The 25,142-nt window shown below is 38.7% G+C and overlaps 1 protein-coding gene across 2 annotated transcripts in view; it reads right to left on the reverse strand.

The window, feature by feature from the left end:
* Nucleotides 1–25,142, reverse strand: part of OTOG (otogelin) — a 173,636-nt gene that overhangs the window by 87,964 nt on the left and 60,530 nt on the right. For both annotated transcript variants that reach the window (XM_038405412.2, XM_038405411.2), the window contains exons 22-24: nt 21,858–21,898; nt 19,930–20,083; nt 1,264–1,371 (exon numbers count right to left, since the gene is read on the reverse strand). In XM_038405412.2, the coding sequence (XP_038261340.1) occupies nt 1,264–1,371; nt 19,930–20,083; nt 21,858–21,898 (303 nt within the window). The remainder of the gene's footprint in view (nt 1–1,263; nt 1,372–19,929; nt 20,084–21,857; nt 21,899–25,142) is intronic.

Raw genomic sequence — 25,142 nt, forward strand, 5'->3', positions numbered from 1 at the left:
CTCTCTGGTCACTCGATCACAGACCTAAGAGTGGCTATACTTCAACAAAAAAGCTTCAAAAACAGACTCCAACGAGAGACTGCTGAATTGGAATTAATTTGCAAACTGGATACAATTAACTTAGGCTTGAATAGAGACTGGGAATGGATGAGTCATTACACAAAGTAAAACTATTTCCCCATGGTATTTCTCCCTCCCACCCCACCCCCCACTGTTCCTCTGATATTCTTGTTAACTGCTGGAATTAGCCTACCTGCTTGTCACCATGAAAGGTTTTCCTCCTCCCCCCCCCCCCCCCCCGCTGTTGGTGATGGCTTATCTTAAGTGATCACTCTCCTTACAGTGTGTATGATAAACCCATTGTTTCATGTTCTCTGTGTGTGTGTGTGTATATATAAATCTCTCCTCTGTTTTTTCCACCAAATGCATCCGATGAAGTGAGCTGTAGCTCACGAAAGCTTATGCTCTAATAAATTTGTTAGTCTCTAAGGTGCCACAAGTACTCCTTTTCTTTTTGCGAATACAGACTAACACGGCTGCTACTCTGAAACATCTGATATACCTGTTGATTAAATGAATGGAAGTCTCAGTTCATGAATAAACTATGGGTTGGATTCATCCTGTGAAATATCTGATACAATAGATAGTACTGTATATGGTGACTAATCATATTGAATTATACCGATTCATATAATATGAACTGAAGGAGTAGAAGTGAATGGTTTTAACAGGAGAAGCAATTGTCAAGAAGGTAGAAGTGGGTGCAAATGAAAGCAGGCTCCAATTCTGCTTTATTTTGCACTCTTGTTAGTTGCAATACAGTCCCCCTTTCTGACCCCTTGGCATGTAACTTATACCAATATATACCCATTTAGGCCGTCTTACCAATGTGCAACTTACCCTGCCATTTACCTCACCTCTCAATTTGGCCCTATGTGTTTGTGTTTTATACCTTGGGATACTGATAGTCAAGATTATGATTCTTCTAACTCCTGCCTATAATGCTACTCCCTTTTTCCAAATAATATACTGTTATTCAGTCACTTGGGAGTCTCTTGTGATAATGTTCCAGTTCTTAAAAAAAAGTTCTATTTTTAACATTTATTTGAAACAAATGTAAAAATAAAATTACTGGAGATGAAATACTAGAAACTGGTTTGAAAAATATAATCAAGAACAGTAAAGCAAAACAGAAAAATAACTAATTATCAGCTAAGGAAGGTTCTAACATGAGATTAAACAGCCAGACAGCTTTCTGCTTACCAGGTATGACAGGAAGAAATGACTTTGTCACCTGGGAAGTACTCCTTTCCTTTCCATGAACATGGGCATTCACCTGGCTCAAAGCATGCATCACCATGTTTAACAAGGCTGTCAGAAAACATCAAGTATGCATTCAATGCAAATATATTTTTCAGATCTATACATTTATAAATCTTTTCACTGCTCTTTTAAATAATTTGTAATGAACTCCACAACATTTTTCTTTAAAAAGCAGCAGCAGCAGCAGAATTTTAAATTCTTTTGGGAACTCAAAAATACATTTTTTGTTCCTAATACAAGTTTTTACCTTTGTAACTTGTGTTTGACTAAAACATATCTTCCAAAAAAGCATCCAGTCTTGTTCTGAAGACATCAGGAGATGGGGAATCCACCACTTCCTTTGGCAGTTTGTTCCCATGGTTAAAACCCTCACTGTTAAAAAATTGTCCCTTATTTCTAACTTGAATTTGTCTGACTTTAACTTTGATCCATTGGTTCTTATTTCTTTTTTTGCTAGATTGAAGAGCTCTTTGATAACCAGTATTTTCTCCTCACACATGCTTAACCTTCTGCACTGTGAGTGGCCCCATTGCCTTCAAAGGGAATACTCACAAGAGTAAAGTTAATCACATGCATGCATATTTTACAGAATCAGGTCTTGCGTTTCTTACTCATGTTATAAAGATAGTAACTGATATAATAGATAAAAAATTGGAGCTTCAAGAAGCGTACGGGAAAATGTCTGGGGATTCTAACAACATATGAAGAAAGGGAGAATTCTTGTTCACCAACACAAAATATAGCAACAAATACAAAATTTAAAATAAAACTCTGAAACCAACATACCAGGGATAAATAAATGGAAACAGGAAAGATGGACTTAATACATGGAATTATTTAAATTTACACAAATACTTGAAAAATACACAGTAAATGATAAATGAACTATTAGAACAGAGTAACAATTCTCCAGTGAATCAAACATAAAAGTTGTGTGTACATTTTTTTCGTGTACAATTTGATGTACCATTTGATGATGTGAATTCAAAAAGGTCCCACAGACACATTAATGGATTTCAGAAGTTTCAGTTACCACCAATGAAAAAGCTTTATAGAATGAGAAATGAGAATTTTTTTAAAAATGTGAATCCTTAATTATATACAATAGTAGGAAGTAGACCCTTCGTTGTAATCCTTATGACTCCAGATTGCATTGAGTTCTACTAGTGCAAACTCCTATTCCTGTACAGAAATTGTGGAGAAAAACATGCTAATTGAATAGAAAAGGGGAGAGGGATCCCTTGAAGGCCCCATAGGATCTAAAATTATCTTAATTTTTTTTTAAAGGAGAGTTTAGACATTTACTGGCTTTGGGCAAGAAATAATCGTAAGTATTGCTGCCAGGCTGATGTTGGTTTCTTTGAAAAGTAAGTAGTTTTTAAGAATAAAAGTTCTTCTCTGCTACATGCATGCAGAGAATTTCCCTGAGAAAATCCATTAGACTAGTCCAATTTACTCAGAAAAGTCATATCTGTTGCTCACCATTGTAATATATGTGTGCTAGATTATCTGAGTCAGGGGAGTAGCTCATCATTGACAGTCATATCATGGACAAACTGGTTGGTGGGTGCCACCATTTTTTTCTCTGCAGGAACGCAGAGGAAAAATTAAATTATTGCATTAAATGCATTCATCACATCACTTGTTCTTGGTGTACACTGGATGAATTAGCATTTTGTAAACTAAGTTCTGTGACTATAACCTAGACCCCAATTCAGTATGATTTAAAACAAAAAACAACAAGAACTTCTCCAGTCTGGGGCTCTTTTACTGGGAACACGGTAACAACATCAGGAAAACAAGAAATCACTAAACTGAAAGACTGTAATTTTCTTTAGAGCATTTGAAATGTCCTTTGTAAGTTATACCCATTTCAAGTTTCCTGTCACTTATTGGACAGTTTAACTACAAGACCAAAATTCCCACTGGTTTAAGCTACAAACTGAATAGGCCACATTCAGAGACAAAGAGAATCACATTGACAAGCTTAGACCAAATGCAAGTTCCATCTCTGTAATATTACACTGGATAAAATAAGCGATAACAGCTCTCTCTCTTGTATAGCCAAAGAACTAGGTTGATTTCAATGATCTAAGAATTCATAATATGCCATCTAGATATGCCCAGAACTCTCCCTTTTCTTCTGAAGTATCAGACAGTATTTCTTACACCTATTTATGTGCAACCTAAAGATCAGTGCTAAGGGTATAGCTTCCTTCATCAAACTCAACCTGTACTGAATCAAATTCACTGCCACCCTATTAGGTTCCTGCATTCATTTAAATAATGTCCAAGGGGGTGGAGGGGAGAATTATTAGAAGCAAAAATGGCATTTTTGAGTGAATAAAAGCCTAAGGGATAAACGCTTCTCACTTTTGCCAAGCTCAAGTACCTGAGCTTGAGAAGTAAAGAATCAGCTCCACAGGATGCACCAGCAAAAGAGTCACTCCATGGTCACTACTGTAGTGTTGGGCCTTCTGTAGGCTCAGTGCATGGTGCACTCGCTTCCCTCCTTTATGCAAAGTCATATGGCCAGTGAAATACTCTGGCCCCACCCACAAACCTGCCTCTGAGGTTTCTCTCACTCCCTCTGCAAACTCCTCAGATTTTGCCTGCAATGATCCGCCCATGATGCAAGGGTATCAGGAGGGAGGGAAACTACATATACCAGCTATTGTGAGAGTACAACAATGCCATGAACAACATCCCTATTAGCTGACAGGAGAAAGAGAGGTACAACAAAACTGATGTACCCTGTGCTTATTATTAGCATTACTGTAGCACCTAGTGGCCCCATTGTAGAGGATTCACTTGCTGGCCTAGTTAATTTGTTCCTGGAGAGTGTTCTTGCTTGCAGAATTATGCTGTTGTAAAATTAATTAATTGTAAGGGCACTTTAGAACTCTTGAATAGTCAACTTTTTATTATTGGTTGACAGGGTTGCAAAGTGTCAGGCATCTTGTGCAACCCTCCCATTTTGTATCTGTAATGGGGAGACTCACCTCTTGAGTGCCTCCTAGCCACTGGTGTGGTACCACAGTCCTTTTTTCGACCCTGGCACCCCCTGTGAGCTACTATCCAACCTTGGTGGATTTTGAGAGTCCTCCATAGTCCATGGCATGTCATAATTACTATGAAATTATCAGATAGTTGAAGCTCTTTACCATCTCCAGTGTGGTTAACAGAACAGAGATTTCACCACAAAGAAACTTTTCTAATGTAACATCCTGACCTCCTGGAGAGGAGCCTCCTGGAATAACATCCTTCAGAGTTAAGGATATATCTATTGAGGTTCAGATCCCTTTCAAGGTTACCAAAAACCAGGGATTGCACCGTTTTGCCCACAGCTTTTAGTATCTGACTTGGCAACATCCACTTTTTGTTCCTTTTGTGCCCACACTATTTTATGAATGGCATTCAGTAGGTTAGGAAGATAAAATTATCCTTTTTCCTTTGGTAGAGCTCTTCTTTTTAGCAGAGGGCAGGTTGTGGCTTTTCCTTGCAGCTTTGTTGTGATCCCATATCATTGGTCCTAGGACCAGGAAGCTCTGAATTTCATCAGCCTGTGGTCCCTGCTGGCTCAATCCATCTTTATGTTGCAGTGATTGCACTCTGCAGGATTCCAAGCCTTTTTTCGGGATGGCTATTTCAGCCTTCAGGCTTCCCAGGTCTTTAACTTTAGCCATGCTGGACTTCAGCCCCAGCTGGACCTTAAGCAAGTTCTGAAGCTTAGTCAGTCTTTCTGCAGCAACAAACATTGCTGTTCCACCATGTCTTTTTCAGTTCTGAGATGGGCCAGGTCCTGTTCCTGCAGTATAGCTTGGGCTAAGATCTGCTCCCTTGAGGAGTGCTTTATTTGTGTTTTTGCAAGACCTTAACCTTTTGGACCTCTAGCATGTGCATTTGTGCCATTTCCTCTTCGACCCTATCCACTGCAATAACCTTATCTTCTACTTTTTTCTATTCCAGTAGGAGCTGGGTTTGTTGAGTAGTGATAAAAGCTACTACAAGTACTGCAGACTCTACAGTAGACACAAACACCGTAATGGTGGCTGTCAATACTAAATCCTTCACTGGATGGTGAATCCACATCCTTACACCATCTTCCTGGGTGCTTGAAGCCTTACTCCATTCTTCTGCAGGGATTTAAGCTTCCTGGTCAGTGGTCACTATGCTTTATACTTCAATGTCCATGCTTTTGTGCTTTTCACACCTCTCTGCCCTCTCCTGGACCATCAACCTCAGTCCTCTGAGTTCCTCCATTTGCTCCAGGAGGTGGTTGTTGGCTCAGACAGATTGATCCCATGTCCATGCTTTTGTGCTCTTCACACCTCTCTGCCCTCTCCTGGACTATCAACCTCAGTCCTCTCAGTTCCTCCATTTGTTCCAGGAGGTGGGTGTTGGCTCAGACAGATTGATCCCACTGTCATATGAGCATCTTCTTTGTCTGCTAGTGTGCTTCAAATTTACACCCCAGCTTGCTGTGCACTAACTTTTCAATCAGACAAGCCCTCAGAAAGTTAGTGACTGTTCAGGAGTGTTTATTGTGTGGAAATTGTGTTGATTAAATACATTGAGCTAAATTTTATCTTTACACACCAGCCACACTATTGCCTTTGTGTGAGTTGCATGTATGTAAGCTGAGGGCAGAATTCAGCCCAGAGTTTAGTCAGAGTCAGTATTTCAGTGAGTGTAAGGTTTGTGTGAGAGAAAAAACAGAAAGAACTTCTGTCATTCATGTCTGACTGAGAGGATAATATTAGATTTTCTTGAGCTGCAGTTGTCTGAACTTTTTATTCACATATAATTAATCAAAAAATGAATCATGCTTTTCTTTGTATGAATGTGTGTATATGGAAATGTGCAAGATGAAATATTCTTAGTTTGTGTAGTTTTTAGCTGTAGCATAGCAGAATAACAAATTATGTGCTAAATGACCAACCTCATTTTATGGTTGAAGTAGTTTTCAACAAAGAGGACAATTCAACCAAAGTTAGCAGATCAGTAGATTCACCCATCTTTGCCAGTTAATAAATAGCAGCTGTTTTTTGGTTTCAGATAGCTGCCTGCTTCGTACTTTGCACAATGTTAGCATGAGAACCATCTGAACTGTAATATGGATTAAAAAAAGACATCCAGCCATGTGTTGGCTTGACTGGCTTATGGTTCTTCAACTACACTTACAGAGGGGAAAATAGTAAAATAATTGTAACTATAATAACTGTAATATAATATATACGTTTCCTGCTGTTAGTAACGACCTTCAACAAAATGAAATGTGTCACTTCTGAAGTTAAATGAACATTAAAAGATTGTAGAGGTGATATTGTTATGCTAGGGGCTGGGAGCAACCTTATTGAAGCTGGTGGGCATCACAGCTATCTTCCATTTAGGTTAAATGAAGGAACATTTAGAGAGAGCGTCATTTAGAGAGAGCTGAAAAAAATAGGCCATCCAAAATATATGCTACATGTAAGGTCACTCAAAAATCAAACTGTGTGGGTAGAAGTGTTTCACTGCATGCTGAATGTAAATCCTGAAGTAGAGGGTTGATTTGATTGCAGCTGTGTGTCTGTGTGTGAGAGAAAAGGGGCAGATGCACCAGAGAAGGCAGGAGAAAGCCAAGGACTGCCAGAGAACAGCTTGTAGCATGATCCTGAGAAAAAGCTGAGAGTTTTCCCCTAAATCGCTGGCTGGAAAGACACTTGAAACTGCAAGCAGAGAAACTGCCTCCTGCTGTGTTCAGGAAACAGGGACAGTTTCTTTGTAAAGGAAACAGGACTGAACCGATGAAGTGAGCTGTACTTCACGAAAGTTTATGCTCAAATAAATTTGTTAGTCTCTAAGGTGCCACAAGTACTCCTTTTCTTTTAATGAAATAACTGACAGTGTCATCAATTTCTCCTCCTAATGGAAATAACTTGCTAGATCCTGAATTTTGGCTAAATGCTAGGGTCAAAAGAGGTAACAATATAATTCATTGTAACAATAATATAAAGCACTGTAGTGGTGGACATTAAAAAGTCAACATTTACAATCAGTTGTCAATCAGTAACACAGATATAATATTCCAACCCCCTGCTCAAAGCAGGACCAATCCCCAATTTTTGCCCCAGATCCCTAAATGTCCCCCTCAAGGATTGAACTCACAACCCTGGGTTTAGATATAATATGTTCCTATGCTCACAATGGGAAAGAAATGTGGCTTCTCAAATTTCTGTGTGGTAAGTGTTGGCAAATGTTGACTTAAATGGTGATCACTGTAATAAGTTTTTAAAAAGTGTAACCTGAAAATTCAAACAATGTATTTCAAAGTCTCAAAATATCATTAGAACAGGATACAATGTAATGGTAAGTCTATCTCTGATATATTGCAAGCATTTTCTGGAATTCATTAGCACCACTAATGGGAAAGAGGTGCTTAGAAAATAAACAGACCTGGCATTTTGGGGAGATCCAGAAGCACTGCAGCATGTTAGAGAGCAGCAAATAAACACAGCAAATTGTATGAGAAACAAAGTATTTACTTTTGCTTCTTTATATATAGCACTAGAGGCACATTCAATCTCAAGCAAACAAAATGAAGTCTCCTTACTTCCCCTTTCTTGTCTCAATAGCGTACTATCCCTTCAGTCATCCTATAACAATACTTTTGAAAAACTGAAGTCAACACCAGAATACAGCACTTCACCAGTATGAATATCAGATCTGGAAGCACCCAATCGGAGGTGTTACTTCAACAGATGTTGATTCAGCATAGGGTGACCTGATGTCCCATTTTATAGGGACAGTCCTGATTTCTGGGACTTTTTCTTATATAGGCACCTATTACTCCCCAACCTCTGTCCAAATTTTTCACACTTGCTATCCGGTCACCCTAATTCAGCATATGTAATAACATAATGCCTTCCTGGGCAGATAGTGGGGTACAGAGCCAAACACGCCTCCAACACTTAGTCAGACAAGTATCCACTTTTCCTGAGGAATTCAAGTATTTATGAGTGGCCACCCCACATCTCTGTTTAACCTAAAAGAACAATGAGGGGGGAAAGATTAATAAGGGTGAATCATCTGGGAGTTTTGGAATACCCGTTAACAAAGAGGTAGAGTGCATATTGTTTTTAGTTTTTTTGCATTAAGAATGTAAAATTAAATGCTCTTACCTTAAATCCTGTGTAAATAAAAAACATGAACAAGACATTTGGAAAAGAAGATATTTTGACATGTACCAATAGGGCAGGACTTACAACTGAGCTTTGAGTATTTATATCTTGTGCCTGGCGCAGTGGATATGATCACCATGACACCACTCAAAAGTATATTTTGTCATAAAAGGTGGCTTTATAAAATGTTGGAGACAAAATTACATTCCTCCTACATTGTTAAATTTATCTGGCCATAGACAGGTATTTTTAAAATTACATTAAATCCATTGTTTACTTTGTGCAAATTAAAAAGTGATGATTTTTCTTTTTTAAAAACCTTTCCGGAATTCATTTAAGCTTCTTACATGTTATTTGATCTGGTATGCCACCTGCTTATTACAAAAATACAATAAGAAGCAATTTCTCATTTTTGGGGGTGGGAGGAAAGCAGGCACAATATTTCTGGATGGATTACTGCATCTCATTAAACTTAGAATGCTGCAATTTTCAGTTTACTTAATATTATCTTTTTCATGGTTCTAATTTATAAGAGCAAACCTAAGCCTAAGAAAAAAATGCCCCAATTGGTCAACTTTGCCCAGTGTTAGCTATATATACACACTAAGAAAGTGTGTTCTTTGGGACTGCTTTTAAATATATCTCCTTCCAAAGGTGCAAAGCAGGTCTAGCTATAGTAGAAAGCATTTCATGAACTGCATTCTAGAAAAAACAAAAACAACCCCCTCACTACTGTTTAATAGATGAAAAAGTATGATCTGGAAACACTAATGTCAAAGCATAGTACCATGAAACTACATATCTTATTGATTTTATGACTTGGTGCACCGCAAGTCAGAAATAATTGTTTGGGGATTTATACTACCAAGAAAAATATATTCCAGGTCTGCTTCTTGTACTGTGCAAGTGCCAAGCATTTTCACCTGCATTAAGGCTGGTTTTAACCAACATTTGACTAAATCATTTTGTGGATTATTCCTTGAGGACATGCTTGAATGGTCATTGAGCACACTGGTCATGGTTTTTATCTCTTTTACATTGGTGTGAAGCTGATGGGCATAACAGCTACTTTCCATTTAGGTTAAATGAGGGAACATAAAATACCCCTTCATTTAGAGAGAGCTGAAAAAATTGTCCACCCAAAACACAGGCTACATGTAAGGCTATCTTATAAATATAAATCTGGAGCAAATCTGTGCAAGTCAAGTACAGGTAAAAGGTGTGACAGCCAGTCCTATGGCCTGTCAGGACACGATTGCTGCAGCCAATGTGGTCAGGACCTTTAAAGGGGGAAATGTCATCACAGGCAGACAGAGATTTTTAACTGTATATAATGACACAATTTATCCAGAATATTCAGGTGTTATATCAAGTAATAGTATGTCCAGGACACAAAAATGAGACAGATTCTAGTATCAGATGTTTCACCTTCCTTTACTGATATAAAATCCCAGCCTCCTTTCCAGTACCCTTTTGTAGTGTCTCACTCAGAGAGGTCACTCCTACTAATCCTTCCAGCTAAATTTTAGTAACATAGTAGGCCTCTAGATGGTCAGCAAATAGCGTGGAACTAAGAAAGAGCCAATTCCATATCATTCGATTGGTATCACTGAAGTCCTATGGGAAAGGGATGAGTGGCAGGACTACAGGGTGGTAGTTGTGAAGAAGCAATATTACAATGATGCACACCTTTGTATGAACATAGATAACAATTTTCCTCCAAATTCCAAGACCAAGGGCTGAGGTTTTTCACTTGCATTGCTTAGTTGTGAGATGGTAGATGATGATCCCATCCCCATTGATAACACAATCACTAGTAGCAGCAATTGTGTGACAGTTCATTTTTTGAAAAAAGATTGATCCCAAGATTAGTGGCATGAAGAAATAAGGGATGGAATGTCATTACAATGGAAAAAATCACAGCTAACTTTATACAAGGATCAAGCAGATTTCATGATGTGTGGTTATCATTTTTGGAGCTTGTACAAAATAAATACACAGATAACGATGAGGCTGATCAAACACAAATGGATGTTGTAAAGATGACAAATATTCAGCAGAAGCTGAGCAGGACAAATGATTCCCATATGAAGGGACATATATAGCAGCTGATTATGACTTAAATGATGTAGAGACGGAAAAATATCAGAAGGGAAACACTTCTGGAAGATCTAATAAATAGGTATAACCAAGCAAAGAAGATGGAGTGATATTATGGACAATGCATTCTACAAACTATTGACTACACCTTCTCAATTGTGTTTGTGCTATTGCCATCAGAAGGCCTGAGGTCCTCTTGATTCTTTTCAGGTTAAATACAATGGAATTAGTATGCAAGGTATATGGAAATTGTTTTATGGCTCTGGATAAGATTCACATGGAAATGTGAATGTTAGATTAATGTTATTAAGAATAAACACCTGTATAATGTAAATTATTAGATTTTCCCAGCTCATGTGTTAATAATGATAAAAGTTAAAATAACTTTTTTAAAAAATAGATTACTCCTGTTATTCCTGCTCCTTGTTAATCTTTCCAATATGAAGTACTAGAAAATGGACAGTCAAAAAGGAATATACAGTGGGAATATCTTGATAGTCAATTCTCTGTCCTGGAAGACATGAGCACATGCTTATTTAAAATACTGAACTACCTACAAAGCGTTCCACAAAGCTCACCTGTAAGGAAGATCTAGGATCTAAAATTATTTTTAAATATATTTCCAACTCTTCACATACTGCATCAAGAGAGTCTTTGCGTTAGATATAGCCAATTTTAATGTTTTGGCCAATTGTATTAGTGAAAAAACTGAAAGCTCTCTTTATAAAGGAATACGTATCTATTTGTCTTCTTTTCATACCGTTAGCAGGTATCAGAAAACATAGCCGAGAGAATATCTTGGCTGTTCCCAGCTTTCATCTTGTTCAGTTTATAATAGTGGAGGTATGTTTGTCCTCTATTTAAATCTTTAAGTGCTGACAGCATCTGACATATTTAATCAAGAATAAAACATTGAGAAGAAATTTTTAATTGGCAAAGGTATCTGGAATACCCAGGTCAAATGATTTGGGGTATGCAGCTTATCCATAAATCATCTGCCCAATACTGCTTGGAACATACATAAAATCCTGCTGGCTATACTGCACAGATATATGGCAAAGTCATTCAGGTTTAATGGAGAGGTTAGAAATTTCATGAGGTACAGAAATTATGATCATGCCTCCTAGTGACTTTACAGTCCCAAGTAAAATAACGGTGCCTCCTCTGACATGTTTACATGTTAAAAACAAAACAAAAAAATATCCCACACACTACAACTTCCCTTTGCTTCATCCCAAGGCCCCTCTATTAAGATGTGGGGAAGGAGCTTCTTGGAAAAAGTGGAGATTCTCTTCACCAGAAGCTGTTTTCATTATCTTCTCCTTGTAGTACCAGTTAAATCTGCATATTATGCACCAAGGTGCGAAAGACTGATCATGACACCATAATTCAGTGGTGTTCATGCTTTTTGACCTAAGGGCCAAACATGTTATTTCAAAAAGATCAAGGAGCTACAAATCAATATTTTGATGCATATTTTCTCTCATGTTCCACTCTCTTGTGTTGCTTGAGCAGCACAAAAAGCAGAAAAATCTACAAGTCTATTGACAGGGATTCCCCCATGCTAAGGGAATCCCCAACAGGTGCAAAGGTAGAGTAGCCAGTTCCTCCATTGCCCCACAGCTCAGACTGCAGTGGGAAATAGTGGGGGTGTGATGAGACATGCGAGGGATCAGGACAGGGGGCTGGAGCTTGCTGCATTGCTATTGCCATCTGGTGTATGGGTCCCACAACATTGTTTTCAGCTGGCACAACTTAGAGGACCCCCCCCCCCCATTACTCTAATCTATGCTGTGTCAGGGAAGCAGGCAGCCATCATATTGTTGATTCTTGGCTTTTCCTCTATTCTCCCTTCTCCCAGGTTGCCTTGGATAGCTGTGTGAGGGAGGGAAATCATCCGTTGTTAGATGCTTCCTTAGGATTAGGCAGAGCCTGGTGAGTCTCTATCTTGGCCCCACTGGAGCACCAACAGCCAAGCAGGCAATGGACAAGCCAGAGCTATTCATGAATTAAAGGGGAGGACCATTTATGTAAAAATATGTACAACATGTTATGAGAGAAACAGAATATATACACATGCACACAGAGCAAGGGAAAGCTTCCTTTCTGTTCCACAGATCTCTTATCAGTGATCTGGACTTTCCTTACATATTCTGTACATGGAGCTTCTATTTGCATGAGTGGAAATTCTGCCTGAGAAATGACTAAAGAATATACACAGTGTAGACTGGAAAGGAGACTTCTGCTCTTCTGAAGTCATAATGCAGCTATCCATACAGGTACTTTCTATTCAGTATCTTTAAGAAGGAATTGAGAATACTGAAGGAACACATCTCTCACAGAAAGGAGCAAAACTTACTGTAAAAGTAAAAATACAGTTTATCTTTAGTTAAGTCTGCTGTGTGCCATATGGGAAAATTAATAGGAAGATTAAACTATTGCTGTGTACAAAAAGCTGCTTTAGGGGAAAATGAAGGACTAAATTAGGTCAAGTTTCTTTGCAAACTTTGGAATACAAAGGCTGTCTGTCTAAGAAAGGGGAAATAATTGCATGCAAAGCATGATGATGGCCTCTTTGTTGCATTAATATCATTAGCCAATTCCTGGGCATGCACACACACAAAAGTTGCCCTCTCATATTTTTAAACTACTTAAAATAGGCACTGAAATTCCAGTTAATCCTCAGTTTTTATTCTGACAAAATCCGCTTATAAATAATTATTCATGCTTTAAGACCCATATCTCCTGCTCCCACTGAAGCTAAAGCCTTGATACCAAAGGGAAAAAAGGGGAAGTTCTTTCAATAAACCAGATGATAACTTATCTGGTAGGCAACAGGAAGAATCGGTTTGAAGTCATAATAAATGAGAGCTTCCCTTTTCCAGTGATGATTATGGATCTGACCCATCCAATGCCTGTTCAAGTCAACGGAAAGCTTGCAGTGGATCAGGGTCAAAACTGTATTATGTTAAATTGGGACACTTAGGAGCTGAGGAGTACAGAAACATACTATTGCTTTCTGCCTCTATGTTCTGATTAAAGATCATATAATACTGTTGGGTTATGCTGACTTATATCTATTCTTTAGCAAACAATTGGAGTTTTAGTTTGAAGAATCACAACTAATTGTGTTATGAACAGGACATTATTTTCCCTCTTGTGATGGTGCATGGATGTACAGAAATAATCAGAGAGAGAGAGAGGAGAAAATCTTGATGTTAAAAATTCTGAGAAGATATTGGATCGTGAAAATTATGGATGAAATATAAAAGGAGCGGGACCTTAGTTTGCCAGTGAAGCACAAGGTATGGCAACATTACATAGACTATATTCCTGGAACAATTTTCCTCCCCAAGTCATATTTTAAAAAATGGGGAGAGAAGTATTATTTCATATTGTCCTAACAGTACAAAATTTCATATTGTCCTAAGAGTAACTGATGTAAACTGACTGAGATACTGAAAATACAGGTACTTTATACTATTAGATATCATAAACCACTCTCTTATTTTATATGCATCTTAGATTTCATGTTGTATTATTCAATCAAGAGCTCTAACAGAATACTCTGAGCACAACAAAGAAAGAATCCTAGAACAAGTGATGTTAAGTTCTTGCCTGTCTGCTAGGATCTAAAATTATTTTTAAATATATTTCCAACTCTTCACATACTGCATCAAGAGAGTCTTTGCATTAGATATAGCCAACTTTAATGTTTTGGCCAATTGTATTAGTGAAAAAACTGGAAGCAGCTTCAATCTACAATATACTTGCTTTAAATAATACCAGAACTTTTTTATACTAGGAAAGTTGCACCACTTTACTAAGTCAACTAAAGAATATCAATCTAGTTAAACTGATACAAACTCTTAATACAAACGCATTTAAATTAATTTAACCCTTGTTTCAATCACGTTAGTTTTTAACAGTAAATTACCAAATTAATCTAAACCAATTTAAGTGAAACCTCACAAAGATGATATCATGGCTTGAGTAGAAGTAAATGTATGTCTTGGATCGTAATAGACGAGCCTTACGAACAATCCCCTTCCTTTCTAAAGTGATTTCAATTATGAACAACATATGTATGTAATATATGATCATTTTAGAAGAATATGTAAAAGAAGCCTCAGACATGATTGGCATGCAAATTGTCGGCATGCATATAGCCCAATATAATTTGCACATAATAAAGACATATCTCCAATAATTCAGTTTGTGTGTGGCAATGATTGTTACTGGGATTACTGTTCATAATCCCAAATCATGATACTTGAGATCACACTACTATTTCATCTTTAAATTTCATATATTTTATTAATTTTGTAAAGCAATACCCACACAAACACATGTAGCAACCACAAATCACAACAAATAAATGCCAGTGGGTAGATGAATAATGGCTTTATGAAAGAAACCAAACAGATGCAAGAAATTTTAACTAACTAACTAACTAAATCAATCTGGTGTCATGTAAAATTCTATATACGTACTGTGAGAACCATAACACAACTCTGCATTCACATAAAAGAAGAGATGAGTGCTACTGAATCAATTAACAGATTACCTCCTTAATGGAAAGTATTTAATATATCTCCCTTATTTTTTCAACCTTGTGACATCTCCTTTCTTTTTGCATAGTAACTTTTTCAAATTTAATGATGATACAAACTACATTCATACATTCAAACTATGCAGGAGCTTTCGGAGAAATCCTACCAATTATTTAGCATTAACTTGGTTTGTCAATACAGTAAAGGCTGACATAATTACCGTTGTCAGACTGGTAATATGTATGGATTCACTTAGTTCCTGGACTGACATAATATTAATATGTCACAAGACATTAATTTAGTTGCAAATTAAAAAGACAATTTATAGTGATTCTTCCTTGGTGTCAGAGCTCTTCCTTAATTTTTTTTGTTCAATAAACCCCTTGTTTGAAGGCTTTGAATTTTGTTTTTTTTTCTTTTGTACATTTAAAAGATATATAATTCTCATCTATTTGCCTCCTTCGAGTTTTAACTGCATAGTGAGACTCAAGGTCTGTGTCACACATTTAACATTCATCTGCTCCCTCTACAAGGTCAGAAGAGGATGACTGTTTTTTTTACTAGTATTTACTCTAATTTATCTCCATGACATCTTGTCTCCTAACCTCTGCTCGTTGCACTAAAGGAAACTCAATGTTCAGTGCATGGTTCAGTGTTCCAAAATGTCCCTACCAGTATGGAGAAAAATTACTCTGACCCCAAATGTAGTGATCAGTCTATATATTGTACTTCTACTACTTCAGGGAAAGAACATTCCAAAAACTGATTTCTCAGGGAAAAAAATAGTTCTAAATTTTGTGTATTTATCTTTAATTTTCAAGTGTGTGCATTTCTTCTCCTTATATTATTTAGGTAAACTAGATCTTCTCTGTATTCTATAAAATTAAGCTCATCTGGCTGTCATTGTACCTAAGACTGCATGTCTTTATATGGTCAGTAGGTCTTGTCTTAAATATATTGATAACTCATGTCTATAAATCTTTATTTTTTCATTTTTGATTTTTGACCAATATTTTTCTGCATCAACATTAACTGCTTGAATTTTTGGATTTTAGGAAACAACTGTTATGGAAAAGCTAATCAGGATTTCTAATTCAGCACTCTTATTTAAAATGTGAGAGTATTAGAAGAAGGAATTATAACATAAAATCATTTTGGGGGCTGGATTCAGACCAACATTCAATTTCATAGTTCAGAACAAATGTTCTGGCTCAGTTTATATAAAGTGTAATGCAAATTTAAGAATGTTACATCAGTACTTCTCCCCAAAAATAAGAATATTAGAAACACTACTTTGTCTAATTCACAGAACAATATTCACTCCGCTGGGCACCAGTAGAGATACTGGGCCAAATTTTCAAAAGTGGCCTATAATTTGGGGCACCCAACTTTACATGCTACAGCTTAGTATTCAGAACTGGTGATCATCCACTGCTCCAAATGATTTCATCTGGAAATATTTTTACATCTAGGGGAATACACCTAGGGGCAGAACACAACTGCATCAACCAATCACTTTTAAAGCAAGTATAAAGATTCTTCCTGAACTCCACAGAAAACAATATTCCAACTGTAGCTCATGACAACCGCAATCTATTATATCGATCTAGTTTTAGTGTCTGATTCACTGAGGAAAGATGGCAGAATTAATGTCCTATCAGCTTTCATTTATGTTTACAGTATGCTCCACTAAATCAAAGATGTTTCTCTGGCACAAAGAATGAAGGTAAAATCTCTCCTTAGCTTTTCTCCACCGAAAAAAAAAGGCCTCTACATGCTTAATTGTTGATGAGTCATAGTTATTCTCATTCATCAGAATATAGAGTTTTGGCGGCAGAGGTGAAAGTAAGCCGGTACGCCCCAGTATGGCATACCGGCAAGAGCCTGTGCGCTGCACCGGGGCGGATCGGCTTCCCCAGGCGGCAATTTAAAGGGCCTGGGGCTCCCAGCAGCGGCTGGAGCCCCGGGCCCTTGAAATTACCAGCATAACCCTGCTGCCAGAGCCATGGGAAAGCGGTGGTAGGGCTCAGGTGGTGATTTAAAGGGCCCGGGGCTCCTGCCACAGCTACCGACCCAGGCCCTTTAAATAACTGCCAGAGCGGCAGCAGGGCTCCGGGGACGATTTAAAGAGTCTGGGGCTCCAGTAGCCGCTACCACCCCAGTTCCATTAAATCATCTCCGGAGCCTGCCGGAGCCCTGGGGTAGTGGCGGCAGGCTCCAGCGGTGATTTAAAGGGTCCGGGGCTCTGGCTGCCGTTACCACCCTGGGCCCTTTAAATAGCCACCAGAGCCCTGCCGCTCTGGAGTGATTTAAAGGGCCTGGGGCTCCCAGCTGCTGCTACCACAGTCCCAGCCCCAGGCCCTTTAAATCTTGATTTAAAGGGCCCAGGGATGTAAAGGCCCCGCCTCTTCCGGTTGAGGCCCAGTCCCCTCCTAAGGACTCTGGAGTACCGGTAAGTCCTTTAAGTTACTTTCACCCCTGTTTGGGGGGGAAATATACTACTAACATATTGAGTACTAATGTGGTTCAGATGGTCCCATTTCCCATCATGGAAATAACTGCAAAAAACTTCCCTGTGCATAAATAATTTGACACCTTAGATGGACTTCACATCCACCTGCTGCAGTAATATGTCTTGCTGACAGCCAGAATTGCCAATGAAGTCTAAGTCTTTTGTTCTGCCCAAGGGTTCATTTTTGGCACCTAAGAGACATTAGATATGATCAAATGTAAGGTAGGATTTTGTGCCCATATTTCAGTTCAAATGACTTCTTGTAGAAAGAGAGCACTTGCATTTGCCAACTTCTCATCTCGACCCATTTCCCTCCCTCCCCGCTCTTCGCCATCCAAATGCTACAGTGTAGGCCAATAGGCAGATACTGTGAAAAGCTTCTGTTTTAACAGACAGGGAGGAATGTAAATGGAGACCACATATATACATCAATTATGGATACGGAGGGCACAACTTAGTACAAGAAGTGTTGACATTGCATTGTGTCTTGACTTTACACACCTATAATTTGCAGAATGTGTCACTGCTTACAGAGATTAAAGATAGATTAACTTTCAAAAACAAAATCTAGCTTCCAAGGCTGTGTAACCTGAGATTTTGGCACCATATTGAGTCAGCTGATGACACAAGGCAGTGAGAGCATTATAAATGAAGTGTTCACTTCACTTTGGCTATTTATAGAAATGCCCCCTATGAAAGGAGCCAAAACACAAGCCTTTGCAGCTAGGTTGAATTTCAGAAGAAAAGATTACTAGGGTGCAGAAATCTGTTTTGCTGACCCACAGGAGGTTTCACAGAAATAGTATGTAACCTAAGGGACTGTAACAGGTTGGCAGTGTTTGCCTGAAACATCCAACCTGTTAACCAGGATCTAGCACTGAGAAAATATTTAAATATTTTCTATCAATTCTGCTTATCAGTACAGCTTGATATTTTCAATGCAAATCCTACTCCTATGATATGATTTCATAACTCGTTCCCTTCTGAGCCCATCCTGTGCACTGAATCCTGTGCAGGGATCCTTTGGGAAAAAAAAGAAAAGGATTACTTGTGGCCCCTACAGACTAACAAATTTATTAGAGCATAAACTTTTGTGAGCTACAGCTCACTTCATCAGATGCATACAGTGGAAAATATAGTGGGGAGATTTTATATACACAGAAACATGTTGTTTCATGTTCTCTGTGTATATAAAATCTCCCCACTATATTTTCCACTGTATGCATCCGATGAAGTGAGCTGTAGCTCACGAAAGCTTATGCTCTAATAAATTTGTTAGTCTCTAAGGTGCCACAAGTACTCCTTTTCTTTTTACGGATACAGACTAACACGGCGGCTACTCTGAAACCTGGAAAAAAATACTGTGTGATTATGCATGTTCAGTTTCGCCCCAACTAAGCCCCCCAAAACCTAGTGTGGGGAAGGCAAAAAAAAACCAAACAAACCACTTCACCATGGCCAAATTCTTTCCCAGCTCCCCAGAAAAGGAGCAACCAGCACAGTGTCCACAGCAGATCCTGACAAAACCCAGTATTCCATCATTTCCATGGGTGCTCCTCTTGGTCCAAATAAAAAGAGAGCTTTCCCTGCACCAGCATGGGCTTGTGTAGTCGTGGTCTCCCTCTGCCCCTCCCCCGCCGCCTCCTGCCTCCTCTCCCCGCATCTTCCAAGCAGCTGAGGGAATGGGTCAGCATCTCCAGACCTGATCTGCAGCAGAAGGTCACTCCCTAGCTTTCTAGCCCTTAAAGCGGCGCACACCTTTCCCAACAAGCCAGACAATGGTCCCCACTGCTTAATGTATGGGGAGGTCATTTCAACCATAGACAAGCCCTAATTCCCATTGAAAGATAATGGAATTTGGGCACCTAACTGCTAATCATGCCTCTGAAAATCTCCTCCTTTGTCTTTTATAACAGCTTTCCCTTGCACACTAATACATCATATTTGATGCCAAAACAGTTCAACACATTTATTGGTGCAGTATCAGAATAAGCCCCGGCTATGTTTGCGAACCCCTCTGGCCTCATCCTTATTATGAGGTATTAGAGATTTGACACCACCCGTCCATCTTAGGCCTCCTGAGGATCATGCCTTTTGTCTGGTGAGTCCTTAAGAACAGAACTTGCTCCCCCTTGACAACACAAGTTCTCTCAGTAGTAACTGCTGTGTTTTTCACCACTATAAAAGCAACCCAAAGCAATAAGCTATTCAACTGTCACTACTGACAGTACAGCCATCTTTGCGGGTGCAATGAAAGGCACGGGTACTTTGGACTTACCCTTGTGGACAAACACAACCTGAAAGACAAGGAAGATGTCCTGAGAAGGTGAGATTTAGCAGCTGATTCTCACAGGTTCTCTCTCTGCTAAACTCCATGTTAGCTTGTGGATTACTACAGTTAACATAAATCTGGCCCGCTGGGCAGTTGTGTACTGGAAAACAAAATATTGCAGATGTTCATCATTCCTGAAATTTCAGATTTGGTAGAAAGCTTTGAAAATTAATAAATGCTGATTTAAACCAGAGATTAATTTGACCAGTCATGGGGATGGGTTCATCTATAACTCCTGGTCAGACAGTTAACCCCAAACAGCCACTATGAATCTGATCCAGTTGGAAAAGAAGAAAAAAGATAAATGTATTCTAATGAACCTACTTGCTCATTTCTGTGCACTGTTCCCTCCAAGTTTAACAGCCAGCCTGGGGAAGGTTCCATAATCCTCCAAACACAGGAAAGGGCAGTACTACCTGGCTCAGGAGGGAGCCAGAGGCTGCATGTGAGCAGAAGCTGGGTGCTGGCTGTGGAGGGAATAGTGGATAACAGGTAGCCTGAGAGCTGGACCTAAAGGACCTGACAGCTGGGCTGAGGTTCTCCTGTTGCTGGCAGGGGTCCAGTGGCAGTCAGAGAAAGAATACAGGGCTGTTGACTGCAGGCAAGTGATTGGTGCAGCCGGGTTACACAGCAGCCTTTTGCTTTGTATACCCCTAGACTGGCTTGTTCCTAGGCACTGGGTTGGGAACTGTTGGTTTTATCTCTTTTTTGTTTTCACCACTAAGGAAATCATGCCTCGGGTATTTGCCTTGTTTATTTCTGGCAGCTGTAGCAAAGGAATTCTCCATTATTTGAACTGTGCAAGTGTTTTGGGGAACTGAAGGATAGAGCCTGGAGAGCCTAGTGCTTGGAGCATCTACAGGGCTTGCTCTCAAACTCTGAGTGTGGTAGCAGACATCTAGGAGATTGCTGTACCCCAACACTACTTGCAGTGACACCCTGCAATGCAATCAGTTACAGTATTCATAAGAGAGTCAAGGACCCGCAGTTTCAAAAAAACCTGAAACATCCTGCACTTCACAGCAAGTTAAGTTTTTTAAATCTGAAATGAACGGGAACATTTTCACAAAGTCCAGCCCTTAGCCCCTCAGGATCTGCTAGTCAGAGTAAAGATACTATAACACAAGAAGCAATTGTTATTTATGTTATGTTTTCCTTTTACATATGCACCACGCACAACATTATAATTCTTATGACATTTATACCACCCTGGGGAGAAAGTAAAAACTGATAGTACAGAAACAATACTTAGCTAGAACTGTGAGGGGAACAAAATCTTAGTTTGTAAAAACATTGGAAATGTCCAGTTTTTCCAACATTTTGTGAGACAAAACTGGCCTACGTTTGCTCCGTGTGAAGATCTGCTGTTTACATTACATAATAAACTTAAAAAGAAAAGGAGTACCCGTGGCACCTTAGAGACTAACAAATTTATTAGAGCATAAGCTTTCGTGAGCTACAGCTCACTTCATCGGATGCATTTGGTGGAAAAAGCAATAAATTTGTTAGTCTCTAAGGTGCCACGGGTACTCCTTTTCTTTTTGCGAATACAGACTAACACGGCTGCTACTCTGAAACCTGTCATAATAAACTTAGGTTCTATTATCAAACTGAAAACATTTCGCTATACTAAAATATTGATAAAAAGCATTTTCTCACAGGTTGCCAGTAGTTTCAACAGAATATCTATTGTTTTACTCTAACCCTGCTTTTAGTTATACTATAGGTTAAAGTTCTAATTTAAAGCTCCAGTCCTGCCAAGTGATGATTGTATGGACCTTTATGCCCTCACAGAGTCCCACAATAATCAATGAGACATCATGGAAGAAGCAGGGTCTGTCTTCTTCATGCCTTAATGCGTCTTCTTCACTTACCAATGTTGTTCTCACAACTCATCATTCCATCTTGGCAATGGCTGCAACAAAAAATATATGAAGCTGTAATTAAAACCAGAAAGGTCTGAAATGTTACCCTTCATCTATATTTGAAAAAAATGTGTAAAATGTTACTCAAAATAAAATTATATAAATATGTATGCATGAAGATAACCAATAAGGGAGTTTGTGTTGTCTTGTTCAGAAGGTTCTTAATGTATAACCAAGTTTCAGCCTATCTTGCTGGTTATATATGTAATAAAAGAATAGAACAGTCCTTGTAATAAACAAACATTACATAATTCAAATGCTAAGTTTAAAGAATAGAGCCCATGGAGAACTAACACAAAAATATGATGACGTTACTAGGTCAAGTCCTGTTCCCGCTGATATCAATGGGAGTTTTATCACTGACTGCCATGGTAGCAAAAGCAGACCCTGTATGTGAAACAGTGTTACATGTATCTTATATTAAACATTCAAATACGTAACTACAGTAAAAAAAACAAAACAAAAAACCATACACACAGCTATAGCAAGCTATTCATTAGACTTCAACTCTGCGTAAGAGAAAGCCCCTTCTAAATAAACAAAGTAAACTATTAGTCTTTAGAAAAAAATCTTTTGGTTGACTATTGTAAATATTCAGTGGATTGATTTTTTTTCTTTAGAAGCCCAAAAAGATGCTGATGAGTGGACTGACGAGTCAAATGGAAACCCAAATGACTCCAAAGATAGCTCAAAACAGTATCAATTCAGTAAGATAAAATGCTGTGTTGTACAAAATAAAATCACTGGACTTCACTTCCCCAGTCCTGCCCCATAAGCTATTAAAGCAAAATTCAGTCACTGCTGAAACACAATGAAAAAGGAAAATAAATCACAGAAAAAATTAATAACTACAACTATTAATTGTTCCAGTCTCTCAGGCTGTGTATGTTCCTCTTTTTCCAAATGCAAGCAAAGCTCAGTTACAGCATCATAATGTTGCTGATATTTCTCAACTGCTCCTAACCTAGATCATTAAAGAAATGTCCAGCACACACAAGATCACCGGATCTTGTACTTACACCTCATTTTTATTATGACTCTTATGAAGAAAGGTTTCAATTACAGTGTACTGGGAGAGGGAGGGGGGCTTACATGACAAGCTTTCAGCATCAGAAGGACTGGAGAAAAACACAGCCCAATATATCCTTACTACTAAAAAAAAAAATATATATATATAAGTCAGTATCTCCCACTGCTTTGGGTGTGCACACACCACCAGGAGAGATCATCTGACTAACTGGGGCGGTGTGGAACAGTCACAGTGAAAGCTTCTCCCATGCTATTGCGCTAATATGGTTGGGCTAAACAGGGGGAGGCACGATTAGTTTCATGCCTCTGCCAACAAAACAAGTGCAAAGAAAACCAATGAACTGCTTAAACCCAAAACATAATTGCAGCAAACATTATGCAAAGCAGCACTGAACACTGGCACTTTCTGTACCTGTCTAACTCCAGCCAAAATAGTCTACTACTTTATAGAACAGTAGCAAATTGCATCCGATGAAGTGAGCTGTAGCTCACGAAAGCTTATGCTCAAATAAATTTGTTAGTCTCTAAGGTGCCACAAGTACTTCTTTTCTAGTGGCAAATTAGATAGTGACTCAGTCACTGGGAAGAAAATAATCGTATTGGCTCTAATTCATATTCTGTTCTATACTGAAGGAGCCAGTTTCAGCCAGTGAACTTTAATATTATTCACTTATTCTTCTGTGACAATTGTGGTCTCCCCAGTTCACCTTTGCTAGACAGCCAGTAAATAAAATATAAAAATGCTTCTGTCTGTGCTACTGCTGATTTAATATTGTATTTGGAGCAACATATATTTTACACAACTATCCAAATGCACTAAAGGTGCAAGTTCTGTCTTATGTAGCTTACAGTCTAATTCAGAGAGAAAAATATGGAAAAACAATACAGGACAAAAATGGTGAGGGAGAGTGCTGTTGTGGACGTGGGACAGCATCACAGTGCAAGTGGGGTTTTAAGGAGGTGGTTGAAAAAAAGATAGCTAGAGCACTTGGAAGAAAGTTAACAATAATAGGCTGTTTCAAGCATGAAAGGAACTCAAATCTAAAAGTGGGAGGAGACTAAGGGAACAATAGGACAAAGAGGATTGGATGAGCCTGATAAAGACCTTAATCATTTTTAACAAGTACATAACAATAGGCAAATACATGCTGCAGTTTTGTTAGTGATCTCCCATATACACAGATATTATTACCCTAAAATGTCTCTTAAATCTGACTAATTCCTCTAGACCCACTGTCCATATAGTAACTCATATGTAAGACAGTCTCTGTATCAATTGACCTGCATAAATCCATGTTAAAGTGTAGCCAGAGAAAATCATGACTAACCAGAAGGTAAGCAAGATAATCTTACAACTGTCTAAGACGTCTACTCACAATATAGACCAGTGCAAAGTATTTTAAAATCCTCTATTCATAGTCCAATATGCTACATTTCACAAGATTCTTTTAGTTAAAACACAAGGGGCCACATAACTGATGTAACTCCACTGAAGTCAAGGAAGAGATGAATTTGGCCTTAGAACTTAAAACTTTTCAGTCAGTGGATCTTAACCATCTGATAATTCCAGTATATGCACAGAGAGGCAAATCCCGAGTAGGAAATATTAATGTCCAAAATGCTTTCATAAAAGCAGGGCTCTGCACCCCTCCACTAAATTCTGTGCATTCTTTTCTTTTGCATGCACAATAGAACTGCCCTAGCTCTGATGCCAGGGTACACTCCCCATGAGCAAGAAGCCAGAGACAATATTGGCCCCATAGTGAAGACAGGCTTAATCAAAAAAGAGTTTATATATTTATTTGGATCGGTGTACTTGTTGGTGCAAGGGTGCATGAGAAGGACTGGCATGTATTCACACTATACCACTGGGTTTCTGCCAATACTGATGCCTAGTCAGGTAAATGGGAAATCAGACTTTAAAGATTAACTGATGAGTTTTATTAACCAGCCAGATTTTTCCAGAGTCAAAGCAATCTGTTCTGCCAGCAAATCAATGCAGTGAAAGTAAAATGGGATGTTCGATACAGAGGAAGGGGGTTGAAATTTGACTCATCCCCTAATTTAACTTTGCCAGGCAAAATTAATGGGTGAAAAGGATGTGTCTGGTAGCACTCAGATTAGTTTAACAAGTGCCTGGATTAGAGTTCTGCCTCCACATCATTCCCCTGATCCCAGGGGGGTTCAACAAGGGTCTAGTCCCGA

Source organism: Dermochelys coriacea, chromosome 6 (assembly GCF_009764565.3).
Source record: "Dermochelys coriacea isolate rDerCor1 chromosome 6, rDerCor1.pri.v4, whole genome shotgun sequence".
NCBI classification, from domain to species: Eukaryota; Metazoa; Chordata; order Testudines; family Dermochelyidae; genus Dermochelys; species Dermochelys coriacea.